The following is a 14,300-nucleotide window of genomic DNA, read 5'->3' on the forward strand; positions in this document are numbered from 1 at the left end:
TCTGACTAAAAATAATTATTCAGAGTTCTAAGCTCTCTGTTGACACTATGCATCATTAATGATTGCCCATTTACCCTTTTTGCAAGTGAGAATTGGTTATGATCTCCTTGTGCTTGTAAGTAAACCTGCTTAAATAGGTTGAAGAAAGACCTATGTAGTATTGACACACCCTGTTTGTGGTGGTAAACATATCATAATTCTTCAAAAACACAGAAAACTAAAAGTTCTTGTGTACCTGTCTTTAAACAATACTTGCTTCTCATAATGATTTCCTTTTTATAAATTGACTGTCATTTTCAGGGGAAGGTGCTATCAACCTGGCTTTGGCTCAAAACCGAAGCCAAGATGTGAGAATGAATGGACCTATGGGAGCTGGAAATTCCGTTAGGATGGAACCAGGATTTCCCATGGCCAGTGGTCCAGGTGAGATCTCCCATTCAATCGAATCATGTTTTACTATTTTCCATTTTTTGCTAAGGTAAGATCATTTGAGTCCTGCAGGATAGGCAGGGGCTCATGACACACCCACATCTCTGTTTGCTGCATTAGGAAAGGGAGACATGAATCATTCTTAGGAGGCTAGGATCAGAGCATGAAACATTTGATCTTTGTAATCATTTGCTTAAAATCTGATAAATACTGAACTGTGTAGCAAACATTTATTGAGTTCCTGTTGTATGACGGGACCTATACTGGGTATTCAAAATAGAAATGAATAAAACATTTTCCACCCTTAGGACGTTTATAGTATAGTGGAGAATGTAGTTTTCCAACTTCTACTATCACTGAGGCTGAGAATCTGTAATCAGAGTTCTTGCGTGCTTGTATAGAATATGTGTTTTTATGTATTTAGAATTTGAAAGTGTTATAAATTGTTTGGTTCCTTTTCTAGTAAACCTAAAATTTTTTCTTCAGAGATTGAACTTAATATTCTATGGATCACAGAATATTGCAGTTGAGTTGGCTCTTTCCTGGTTTGGTGGCGCACACCGGTAGTCTGAGTGACTTGGGAGGATGAGACTGGAAGATCACAAGTTTGAAGCCAGCCTAAGCAACTTAGTGAGACTCTCTCAAACTAAAAAATACAAAGGGCTGAAGATGTGGTTCAGTGGTAAAGTGTCCCTGGGTTAAATCCCCAATACCAAAAAAAAAAAAAAAGAAGAAGAAGAAGAAGAATTGAATTGGCTTTGACATTTAAAGCTTAGGAAGCTATGGAACAAATAAGACAGGAAGTGATTTTCAAGTTGCTGTTCTGAATTGTAGTGGAGGACTTGCAACTAGGTTTTTATCTGGACACTGCATTTACTGATTACCTTAAGCTACTAACTGCATTTTCCTGAGTAATAGTTTCCTTACCTTTAAAATAAGATGATGATGGCTCCTGTTCTCTGAACTCATCCTTGAAAGTAGATGAGATCTCCCACACAGCAAACATACCCTGAGTTCCTCTTTTATGTATATGTGAAGACCTCTGCTGTGAGGCTGATGTGGATACCATCTAGTAGATGGAATACCCAGCCTGGTGCTTTATATATTGATGAAGTTCCTCACAGAAGACCAAGCATTTGGTACTAAGGCAGTTTAATGAGAAATTATAGGTGACACCGTTGCCACTACTAGAAGAACCAGGGACTGAAGCAGAATTGGAAAAGCCTAGCTAAGTTATATGTAGATAATGAAAGAATGAATAGACCTGGCATGACAGTCAGGAAATATGGGTTCTAGTCTCAACTCCTGGCCAAAGGAATTAATATTTTCTGGCCTTAGTTGCCTGTAAACATCTTTGATCATGTCCTGGAAACAATGCTAAAGATCCCCTCCAGGCTTACAGTGTTAAGACTCTAATAAACTGATGTCACCACACTAATTGCAAACTCTTTTCAGCAACTATCTGGCAAATAGTAAGCATATTTATTAATCATCTTTAGGAAATAAGTACAAATTATAGTCCCAAGTTTATTACCAACATAGGAAATTTAGAAGCTTTAGATTGAAATGAAGGATGCTAACTGTGATAATATAAAGTTCTGGGAATAATCAGTAATGATCTGCAGTCATAGTAACTTTTTAACCTCTACTTGTCTTTCTTTAATGCCAAGCATAGCTTAGGATTCCTTTTCTCACTTGTTTAGTGAGTGAAACTTAAAGGTGCAAACAAAATTTAATATTAGGTTAAACTAAACAAAATTTTCTAAGGGAAGAGATTTTTAAATTCTCTCTAAAATAATAATAAATGACTTTGTAACTGTATCTGGAATATCACAATACCATTAATTATTCTTGGTTCTTTCTTCTTAGCATTGGGAATAGAGTTAGCTGATAAGCAAAAGCAATTTGCAACTAAAACTAAATCCTGGACCTATTTTTTTTCATGGCCTTATAGCATTCTCAAATTTGTAAGGATATTATAGTAATCATTTCATCAAGGGTTTTTACCTTAATACATTGTTTTGCGCCAATAAATCTTTCTGTGGATAGCTGCCATTGTGGGATGTTTAATAACCTCCTTAGCCTTTACCCACCAGATGTGATAGCTTCACTATCCCTTCCTGCAGTTGTGCCAACTAAAAATGTCTCTAATATTGCTAAATGTTCCCTGGGGAACAAAATTGCCTGTAGGTGAGAACCATGGATCTAGTGCAGATTTCCATTAAGTACTAAAACTGCACGTTAATTGTCATTATTGAGCATGTAGTCAGCAGGTACTTTAAGATAATTGTGAACTAAAAAAAACCTTTTTCTCACTTTGTGAAAACTTGCTTACTAATTATCATCTTTGAAAAATAGGATGGGATTCATCAGAAACAAATCCAGTATTAACAGATAATAGGTGGTTAGCCAGCTCCCTCTCCAGTTACAAAACACTGAAAGACACTGGACAAAACACTACTTTTAATGCATAATTGAGCCTTTAAGAAAACAGAGGAATGCCACAGGGCCAAAAAAAAAAAAAAGTCAAATATGAAAATTTAAACAGTAGTAAACAAAGGAGATTTTATGGGGACGAAAAGATGTTAGTTTTAATGGCCAGGAAGGAATAAAAGATAAGACCTTGCCTTGGATCTACATGAAGAATGAAGATAGAATTCAGTATCCTTCATGATTTGCCAGAATTTTCAGTGAAAGATAGCTTAGAAAAATGTCACCCTCTGACACAGAGAGACAAATGAGAAACTTGTCTGTCTTGGCAGTGAGAATGAGTATGGAATTATCTTCTCTACCTTCTTGCATGGTGGGTTTAATATGTTAGTGAAATGACCCAGAAACAGCCAACTAAAGTCATTAACATTTAGTTGTTCTTGACTGGTCATAACTGCTGATGCAGTGGAGGGGCACATTCTCAACCAAGCCCTTACATACTTCTCTTAGTTAAAGCCTTATTGTAAATAAGCTTTCACTCACAAATTTGTAAAATTTAGGATTGAACTTCCTTCTTCCAGAATTTTCAGGCTGTTCTAAATTATAGAAATCATAAAAAGAAAACAAGATATGATCAGGGCATAAAGAGATTTGTGACAAAAACTTATAGAAACTTAAAAATCATCAAAATGAGCCAGGTGCAGTGGCACACACCTGTAATCCCTGCAGCTTGGGAGGCTGCAGCAAGAAGATCAAAGCTAGCCTCAGCAAAAGCAAGGCACTAAGCAACTCAATGAGACCCTGTCTCTAAATAAAATACAAAATAGGGCTGGAGATGTGACTCAGTGGTTGAGGGTCCCTGAGTTTAATCCCTGGTACTCCAAAAAAAAAAAAAATCAAAATGAATAAATTATTCAGCAAATTAAAATTAGCTGAACTTGAAAGTGAACTTAAAGAAATCACCCAGAATGCAACAGAGAAATAAAATGATGGAAATATTAAAGGCATCAAGAGACATAAAGGGTAAGATGAGAAGGTTTAAAATATATTTTAAAAGAGTTCTAAAAGAAAATTAAAAAATTGAGGAGGAGCAAAAGTTAAAGAAGAATATCTGAAATTTTCCAGAACTGCTAAAAGACATAAGTAATCAGTATCAGAACCCAATTTATCATAAACATTACAAATAAAAATGAATCCACATCTAAACATAATATTGTAAAACTACAGAATATGAAAAACAAAACAAAATATTAAAAGCACCGCCCCCCCAAAAAGACCAATTATTTACAAAGAAAAACCTCTCAGATTGACAGCTGATTTTATCAACAGAAGTGTTGGAAACCAGGAAACATTAGAATAGTATTTTCAAAGTGCTGAGGGAATAATTTACAGTCTAAAGGTTTAAACCTAGCTATATGGGGTTGGGATTGTGGCTCAGCGGTAGAAAGCTTGCCTAGCACGCGCAGGGCCCTGGGTTCGATCCTCAGCATCACATAAAAATAAATGAATGGAATAAAGGTATTGTGTCCAAGTACAACAAAAAAAATAAATATTAAAAAAAAACCCTAGCTATACTATCAAGAGTAGTAGAAATAAAGACCTTTTTAAGAGACTAATTTACCATTAACAGACCCTTGCTAATTGAACTGCTCAAGGATGTACTTCAGGAAGAAGAAAATTGAACCTAAGATGGAAGAAATAAGATCTAAGAAGGAATGGTGAGCTAAATAATTGGTAAACATGGGGTAAATTTAAATAAGTATTGACATTTAATAATAATGAATATCACATTGACATTAGACTTAGATGTGTCTATTGACATTTTAAAGATCAGTAAAATAATAGAGTGTACAACTTCTAAACTAGTAGTGGAGAGGAAGAGAAGAAGGACATGATAGAAAAAAATCCAGTAAAATTCAGGAGAAATAAGAAAACAACATAGAAAAAGGAAGGTAAATAAAAATCATAGAATGACAAATCAGAATATCATCAGTAATTAGCAATAAAGGTAAATGGACTGTGAACACTGATAAAAAGAATGGTAATCTCAGGATGACCTACATGTTCTTATAGGAAATACATAAAATATAAGGACTCAGAAGTTTCAAAGTTAGAAGGATAGAAAAAAAGATTAAACCAGGTGAACATTAACCAAGAAAAAGAGGTATAACAATATTCTTACCAAATTAAATAGACATTAAGACGAAAAGCATATAAATGAATAGAGCTAATGTATGATGTAGAAGGAAAACTTTCACCAAGAAAATAGCTAAATTTTTCTGTACTTAACCTAGCCTCAAAAGGGAGGCTGCGGCAGGAGGATTATGAGTTCAAAGCCAGCCTCAGCAAAAAGTGAGGTGCTAAGCAACTCAGTGAGACCCTGTCTCTAAATAAAATACAAAATAGGGCTGGAGATGTGGCTCAGTGGTAAAGTGCCCCTGAGTTTAATCCCTGGTAACCACCCCCACCCGCTCCACTCCCTCCACCAAAAAAAGTAAGAATTCTACAAAGAGAGGAATTTTGAGAGGAGAGTTTAACAAACCTCTGTTAGTAATTGATGAATCAAATTTTTAAAAGCTCAATAAGGATAAAGAAAGCTTGAATAATGTAATTAAATTAGTTTTATATGATGGACATATATAGACACCATGCAGTAATAAATCAAGAGTCCTTAATCTTTCAAGCATAAATGGAATATTTATACAAAGTAATATGGATTATTCCCAAACAAGTTTCAGTAAATACCAAATATTAATATCACATAGATCTGTTTTCTGACCACAGCAAACAAATGTCAGTAGCAAACAAAAACCAACCAAAGAAAACTTGGACAAAAATCTCATATTTTTGGAAATTTAGAAATATATTCTAAATACCTAATAATTTTAAAAGGTAATTATGATCAGAATGGATTTATAAGAATAGTACATATAAGGACTGGGGTTGTGGCCCAGTGGCAGAGCACTTGCCTTGCACATGTGGGGCCCAGGGTTCAATCCTCAGCACCACATAAAAATAAACAAAGATATTATATCCATGTAAAACTAAAAAAATATTTTTTAAAAGAATGTACATATCAGAATTTTTGGAAAGTAGCCATTACCGCATATAGAAGAATTTTTAAGCCCTCCAATATAAGAACATCAACTACAAGTTGAAAAGCAAAGTATCTGACTTAAGAATGGAAAAAAAAAAAAACAGTAATATGTTAGAAAGGGAATAATAAAAAGGAAAGCAGAGATATAGTAAGACTTGGGAAAAATCATAAAACAGAGCAGCAAAACCAAAAAACTTTCTTTGAAAGGACAATTTAAACTGATAACTGTGGTTAAGACTGCTAAAGAAAAAAAGAGAAGGCACAAACAATGTAAAGAATGAGCAAATATACCCTTAAAAGGGTAGGTTTTTATAGTATGTGAATTATATCTCAATTTTTTAAAAAGAGTAGAACAAAAGGTTATCACATAAATAACTTCATACTGGCAAACTTCAAAGCATTAACAAAATTGTAATTTAGCTGAACTAACTTAGTAGGACATTAAAAAACTTGAAAAATCCATAACCATATAAGAAAATAATTAAAAAATCTGTTTAGGCCCAGATGGTTTTACAGGTAAAGGACAAATACCCACATTTTCCCAGAGCATAGAAAAAGAGGAAAGATGTTTTTGAACTAATTTTGAGATTAGTATAATCTTGATGCTGAAAATCAAAGGACAGAAGAAGATAATTATAAGCTAGTCTCACTGATGACCATAAATACTAAATCCTAAAAAACCTAATAGTGTCTGAAATTACAAAAATGTGAAAAAGAGGATTTCTCAGACTGTTGTTTAATGAGTTGATATAAACACTTTTTTTAAACAATATTTTTTTTAGTTGTAGATGGACACATCACCTTTATTTTATTAATTTTTATGTTGTACTGAGGATCGAACCCAGTGCCTCACACTTGCTAGGCAGGCACTCTACCACTAAGCTACAATCCCAGCCCTATTATTAAACACTTTTAAGAGCAGTTTGCCAATAATTAATAAAACTGAAGATGTTAAGACTTGCAACCTAGTAATTCTAAGTCTTTTAAAATAATCTAAATATACTCCCACATGTCCATAAGAATTCATAACAGGATTGGGCTTGTGGCTAAGTGGTAGAGTGCTTGCCTAGCATGGGTGCGGCACTGAGTTCAAGTCTCAGCACCACATACAAATAAATTAAAATAAAGGTCCTCAACAACTAAAAAAAAAAAAATAGAATTCTTAACAAATACATTACTTTGCAGAATTATAAGAATTAAAGGTTAGAATATCCGTTCCTATCTCTTCTGAAACTGGATTTGCCAACCTTTATGGAGATTATCTTGATGTTAGCCAGGGAGAATTTACTGAAGTAGGCATGGATACATACACACACATGCATACATACATACATAGTTGGGCCTATGTGTTGTATCTGTAACTGAATATGTACGGACTTTTTTGTTATTATTCCCTAAATAACAGTACAATAACTATTTACATAAATTTTACATTGTATTAGTATTATAAGTAATCTAGAGATTATTTTGAGTATGTGAGACGATGTGCATAGGTTATGTGCAAATACTATGCCACTTTATAAAAGGGACTTAAACGTCCAAGAGCTTTAGTATCTGGGGAGGGACCTGAAACTGCAGCTCCTGCAGGTCAACCTGAATTATCATAGTGATTTCATGTACTTCTTCTTATTATTTGGTATGGATAGTTGACATTTTCTTTATCTGAAGAGAATGAATAAAAACATTTTTAGATGGGGTAGAGAGAGAAGATGGGAGAGGAGGGGAGGGGAGGGGAGGGGGGATAGTAGGGGATAGGAAAGGTAGCAAAATACAACAGACACTAGTATGGCAGTATGTATAAATGTGGATGTATAACTGATGTGATTCTGCAATCTGTATACTGGGTAAAAATGGGAGTTCATGACCCACTTGAATCAAATGTATGAAATATAATATGTCAAGAGCTTTGTAATGTTTTGAACAACTAATAAAAAAAACTACAGTGAAAAAAAACATTTTTAGAAAAAAAAGAATAAAGGGTTAGAAAAAATTAAACCTTAGTGTTTATTAGCAGAGGGCAGATATATGGCTCTATATACATCCCTTTCAAGAGGGATGAGTCTCAAAAAATAATATTAAGTGAAAATGGAAACTGAAGAATATATATAGTGTGGTACCACTTATACAAAGATTAAAAGCATACAAAAATGCTGTGCAGCTTACCTACAAATGCAGAAACATTCATGGAATTTTTTTTTTTTTTTTACTATTTATTTGTAGATGAACACACAGTATCTTTATTTTTATGTGGTGCTGAGGATCAAACCCAGTGCCTCACACATGTGAGGCAAGCACTTTACCACTGTGCTACAGCCCCAGCCCCACATGGAACTTTTAACACCAATTATAGTAAGAGGAAGGAAATGAAATAGAAGTAGTGTAGGGTTTCTGACATATCTATATATGTACTGGGAGGAGAGGGAGCAAAGGTTTTACATTTTTAATAGGTAGATACCATAGAAATTCTTTATACCTTTTCTCTTTCTTGAAATATATCATCAGAAACAAAAATTGTGCCTATTCCAATACTCTATTTTAGGGATCTTTATTTTTTCCCCCTAGGATTAATGAGAATGGCCAGTCCTGCCACTGTTATGATACCCCAGAGTGGAAATGTGTCATCTTCCATGATGGCACCAGGCCCCAATCCAGAGCTGCAGCCCAGGACCCCTCGCCCTGCTTCTCAGTCAGGTAATGATACCAATCTTTGAGGATTGAAGAACCTGGAACTTCTATAGAGATGATTATAAAATTCCACCTATTTCTTATACTGTATTCCTAACTGTCCAGCTTAAATGTTACCTTCTTTACCAATTTTGCTCTGATATCTTCAAGCTAAACGTCATCATTTCCTTCTCAGAATTTCTCATTGTTATCAATTAATAATACCCCATCATTTCTAAAAAGCATGCCTGGGCCTACTTAGTATTGCAAGATATTTCATGACAGAATTCTGTAGTCAAGTGAATTTGGTAAATGCATCCTACTTTACACTGCCTATTTGAAATTCAGTATTAACATATTGGAGATGCTTACATCCTACTATAAAAAAACAAACTTGTCTAAGGATGTTAGATTCAATATTTCCCAAACCTGATTGACAATTTTGTTTCGTTTTCTTATAACAGTGATTAACACAGTTCCCTAGTATGTGATTTGGAAATTACTGCTATCCGCATTTATATATATTCAACAGTGGCTCTTATATCCACTGTTGAACCATAAACTCTTTAAAGCAAGAAGTAGTGAAGGTTTTCTGACATATTTATATATGTACTGGGAGGAGAGGGAGCAAAGGTTTTACATTTTTAAAAGGTAGATACTGGGGGCTGGGGATGTGTCTCAAGCAGTGGCGCGCTCACCTGGCATGCATGCGGCCCGGGTTCAATCCTCAGCACCACATACAAAGGTGTTGTATTCCACTGAAAACTAAAAAAAAATAAAATACTAAAAAAAATTCTCTCTCTCTCTCTCTCTCTCCAAAAAAAAAATAAATAAATAAAAATAAATAAAAGGTAGATACCATAGAAATTCTTTATACCTTTCACTTTCTTGAATGTTGGTATGTTGCTTTGTATAAAGAAGGTGCTTGCAAACATGGTAACATGAATGGTACCAGGCTGCATTAAGCATCTAGGTTGCAGTAGGTTGATTATTGTTTTGTTGACTGTCTTTAACAGATGCAATGGATCCACTCCTCTCTGGGCTCCATATGCAACAGCAGAGTCATCCCTCAGGATCTTTAGCTCCTCCTCATCACCCAATGCAGCCTGTCCCTGTGAACAGACAAATGAACCCAGCTAATTTTCCCCAGCTGCAGCAACAGCAACAACAACAGCAACAACAGCAGCAGCAGCAGCAGCAACAATTGCAGGCAAGACCCCCACAGCAACATCAGCAGCAGCAGCAGCCACAGGGGATTCGACCCCAGTTTACTGCCCCAACTCAGGTGCCTGTTCCTCCAGGCTGGAACCAGCTGCCTTCTGGAGCCCTTCAGCCTCCTCCAGCCCAGGGTTCTCTGGGCACAATGACTGCAAACCAAGGGTGGAAGAAGTCTCCCTTGCCTGGCCCAATGCAACAGCAACTCCAGGCAAGACCATCCTTAGCCACGGTACAGACACCTTCCCACCCTCCCCCTCCATATCCCTTTGGCAGCCAGCAAGCCTCACAAGCCCATGCAAACTTTCCTCAGATGAGCAACCCAGGCCAGTTCACAGCTCCTCAGATGAAGAGCTTACAGGGGGGGCCCTCCAGGGTCCCAACCCCCCTGCAGCAGCCCCACCTCACCAACAAGTCTCCTGCCTCCTCACCCTCCTCCTTCCAGCAGGGATCCCCTGCATCCTCCCCAACGGTTAACCAAACTCAGCAGCAGATGGGACCAAGGCCACCTCAAAATAACCCACTTCCCCAGGGATTTCAGCAGCCCGTCAGCTCTCCGGGTCGGAATCCTATGGTTCAACAGGGAAATGTGCCACCTAACTTCATGGTGATGCAGCAGCAACCACCAAACCAGGGGCCACAGAGTTTACATCCAGGCCTAGGAGGTGAGGAATGCTGAAGCTATTTATGTTGGTAAATTTGCTGGAGATAGATCTGAATAGAACTTAAGTTTTTAGAGTTAATGGAGGGAGTGAAATAAGGATGTAATTATTTGCTTTTGTGAAATGGTGGTGACAATATAACTTAGTTAACTTGATGCATTATTATTTTGATACGTTGTTCAGCATTTTATTGATTAAATATAAGCTAGATCTCTGGATAAAATGCAGGTAAAATTCAATGTAGAGATTTCATTTTGTTTTTCAGATTTTTTTTTTTTTTGCTTGATCTTATACTAGTAAATTAAAATTTCCAGAAGAAACATGCATTTTATTAACAACTTAAACTTCTTGGCTACTGAAAAAATTAAGATTATGCAGTAGAGCAAAAATGAAAAGATAAATACAGGGTCTTATTGGGGAAAATGCCCTTCTAGTTACCAATTTTGATAATCCTAGTTAGTAAAATAGTAAGCATGGTATTTGTTAACTTTGATTAAAGTATTAAAGGGGAATAAGTTCAGAAATCATTGACTTTTATAGTTTTATAATGCCAATGCCTGCTCCTCAGAGAGGGAATTCCACTAGTTATACCTAAAGGAGATTTATTTATTTATTTTGTAAGGTGCCTCTTGTATGAAGAAAAAGCAATGGAGCTTAATGTGTGAGAGGTAAAACGATTACAGTAAAACTTATCCATCTCCATGTTTATTATTTATTCTTATTAATCATTGATCTAGTGCACATGAATGTGCTTGGAGCTTTTCAGTAAGTTATAGAGAGTGTCAGTAATACTGTCATCTGATAAACATATCCCCCACCAAAAGACACCCATTGCCTACCCAGAAAAAAACCCTTACATCTTTAGTGCAATATAGCAAAGGCATGTTCCCATGGTTTCTGGTGAAATTAAGTTGCTCATCAGTCTTCTCACTCTCTTGTAATTAATTTTGCTGACATGCAGGTTCTAATATTTGAATCCTAAGACGTTTTTAGAAAATGCAAGAATGTTTCAACTCCATACTTCACTGTTCTGGGCATCTAGCCCTGGATCAGTGGAAGCTGGGTAGTCCCTCCTGCAAATGTGATTACTGATTTAATTACAATGGAAGCATGCAAGTGGGGACTTGTCACTGCTAAAGAAAGGACAAGTGCATATTTGTCTACAAAGAGTTTTTCAGGGCATTGAAAATTTGGCCCTTAAAATAAAATAAATGGAGAAATGCAAGAAAATTTTAAGCAAGCTTTAGGTCTTGATGCTTTCATAGAACAGATGATATGCTCACCTAGGTGATCTGGCCACATCAAGGCCTGTGTTATAAACAATGAGTGGGTCTGAGATTCTCCTTGTTACAAATTTGTTTTTTGAAATTAGGCCTTTGTAAAAGGAAGTAATACTTGAGTAAGATTCCATTAGAGCATGGTTTTTGGTGCCATAGCTGTCAGAATCACAGCAGACCTTATGAGAGAAAGGCATACTGATAAGTTTAACATAGCCTCATTTTGGAGCTCCTGTGAACTGTTTCTAATATCTGATCTCTTCCAAAGAGACAGGCACAACATTAGGGGGAAATTTACTGCAAAGGAGATTGTCATCCATTTCCCTTAAAGGAAAAAAATCATCTATCTATCTTTAATATCGGGACCCAGCTCTCTGTTTTATAGTATTTCATATCAATTTATTTGAATATGAGAGAAGTTAACATATTCCTTTGGTGCCTTTGTTAAAGTATGTGAAGTTTTGGGGTCCATTGTATTACAGAGAAAAGTGAACCCTCAAACCTTGCTGTGGCGTGGCCTCAGATCACATTTAGGAAGCAGATTGCCATCTTTTCCTTGGCATGTTCTAAGTGTAAATTTTTTAGTATTTCTTTTCCATTTTGACAATGCTCATGTAAGAGATTGTGTTGATTTTTTTAACCATCTTTCCCAACCTTATTATTAAAGATCCTACCAGTGTGACAGAGAGAGCTAAGCCAGTGGAAACTTCATGCAGCTCATCCTTCCTTATTCATTCCATATCTAAGCAAGAGTATAAATTTGCTAGGTAACTGCCTTACTCATTGTTTTCTATTAAGGAATGCCTAAACGCCTCCCACCTGGCTTCTCAGCAGGACAGGCCAATCCGAACTTTATGCAAGGTCAGGTGCCTTCTACCACAGCAACCACCCCTGGGAATTCAGGAGCCCCTCAGCTGCAAGCAAATCAAAGTGTCCAGCATGCAGGTTTGTTTTCTATAATTTATTCAACTAGCATTTATTGAGCATCATGTGGGAGATGCCTTGGTAGGCAACAGGAATATATAGATTAATAATTCTTGGTCTCTCCCCTTAATTTCAAATGCATATTAATCATTCAGAATAGTAATTGATATGTGGAAAATAGGCAAAAATGTCTCAGGAGCCTAGAAACATCTAAGAAAAGGAGTGAAACTTGAGTTAGAGCAGGAGTCGGGCTTTTTGTTTTTTTCATGGAAAGAGCCAGAAAGTAAATATTTTAGGTTATTTGGGGGTTTTTTGCAGCTACTCAATTCACCTTGACAAACCAGCAGTGGGCCTAATTTGGCCCACTCAGGAGGAGTTTGCTGACTTCTGAGTTAGGGCTTGCTCAAGTAGTAAAAGGAAAAAGGCATTTCTGGCAGAGGAAATGAAGATAAAAAGGCATGTAGGCATATGGCATGTTGGGATGATTGCAACTTTTAAAATCTATATGTAATACATGTTAGCTTTGTTTATGCCAAAGTCTGAATTCTGATGTACACTGTGTTATTTTTCAAAAACAATCGTACCAATTTAATGCCAAAAGTGAAGTGTGTATAGGAAGAAATTTTGGAGAGGAAATAAGATACAGTGGAATGACTAAAAAGTAGTATTTGTAATCAGTATTTTATAAGCCCCAAAATTCATTTTTCTGAGTTTCTGGTTACTTAGGGAACATGCCTAATCCATTTATCCTTTCAAACAGTTTGGATTGACATAGATGAAATATTTTCAGAACTGCCATGCCCATTCCAGAGTTAATTTAATTATGTGATTCCAACTTTAATTGTAAATTGCTGAGGAATGAGGAAAAATTCTAACTTAATAAAAAAAATTTCAGACTGTCTCTTGAAGGGATAGCAAATTACTGGACTTTACCTGTCTGCCAGTGCAAAACTATGTTCATGAGTTATGTTAATTAATGTTTTTATAGGAAGCTATTTACTTATTTATTTATACTAGAACACGGGGGCCACATCCCCAGCTCTTTTTTGAGACAGGGTCTTGCTTAGTTGCCTAGGTTACTCTGGAAGTTGAAATCCTCCTGCCTCAACTTTCTGAGCCACTAGGATTATAAGCTTAGAGGAAGTTTTATTTAAAGCATAATTAAACATAATTTTCCACCCTAGAACAGCTATCATATTTTTATATGGTAGGTTTTTTTCTTGGTTTTTTTAAGATGCATTTTTTATTTTTAAATCAATAATTTTTAAGTGCAATAATTCTTAGTCCTGCTTATCGGGGTTTCCTATTTTTAAATACACAACAATAGTGGAATGCATTATACTCCTTATTACACATATACAGCACAATTTTTCATAACTGTGTATATAAAGTATGTTCACACCAAATTATACATGTACTCTTTTTTTTGCATTACAATTATTAATGTACTATGTACCATAATTTTTTATATCTCTGTTCGTATATAAGGTATGTTGACATCAAATTCAAATCTTCGTACGTGTATTTTGTATAAAGTGGGGTAGGGAGGGAGAACATGGGAGGAAGATTATTTCTAGATAAGGAAGAGGGGTGGGAAAGAGA

The 14,300-nt window shown here is 35.8% G+C and overlaps 1 protein-coding gene across 11 annotated transcripts in view; it reads left to right on the forward strand.

Annotated features, from left to right (window-relative positions):
- Ncoa6 (nuclear receptor coactivator 6) overlaps nucleotides 1-14,300 on the forward strand; it is a 73,477-nt gene that overhangs the window by 27,571 nt on the left and 31,606 nt on the right. For 7 of the 11 annotated variants that reach the window (XM_048811086.1, XM_048811088.1, XM_048811092.1 and 4 more), the window contains 4 exons: nucleotides 301-423; nucleotides 8,519-8,647; nucleotides 9,637-10,500; nucleotides 12,573-12,719. In XM_048811086.1, the coding sequence (XP_048667043.1) occupies nucleotides 301-423; nucleotides 8,519-8,647; nucleotides 9,637-10,500; nucleotides 12,573-12,719 (1,263 nt within the window). Of the gene's footprint in view, nucleotides 1-299; nucleotides 424-4,489; nucleotides 4,578-8,518; nucleotides 8,648-9,636; nucleotides 10,501-12,572; nucleotides 12,720-14,300 lie in introns of those variants that run through there. The other 4 variants (XM_048811089.1, XM_048811093.1, XM_048811090.1 and 1 more) reach the window with 4 other exon arrangements.

Source organism: Marmota marmota, unplaced genomic scaffold, assembly GCF_001458135.2.
Source record: "Marmota marmota marmota unplaced genomic scaffold, marMar, whole genome shotgun sequence".
NCBI lineage: Eukaryota > Metazoa > Chordata > Mammalia > Rodentia > Sciuridae > Marmota > Marmota marmota.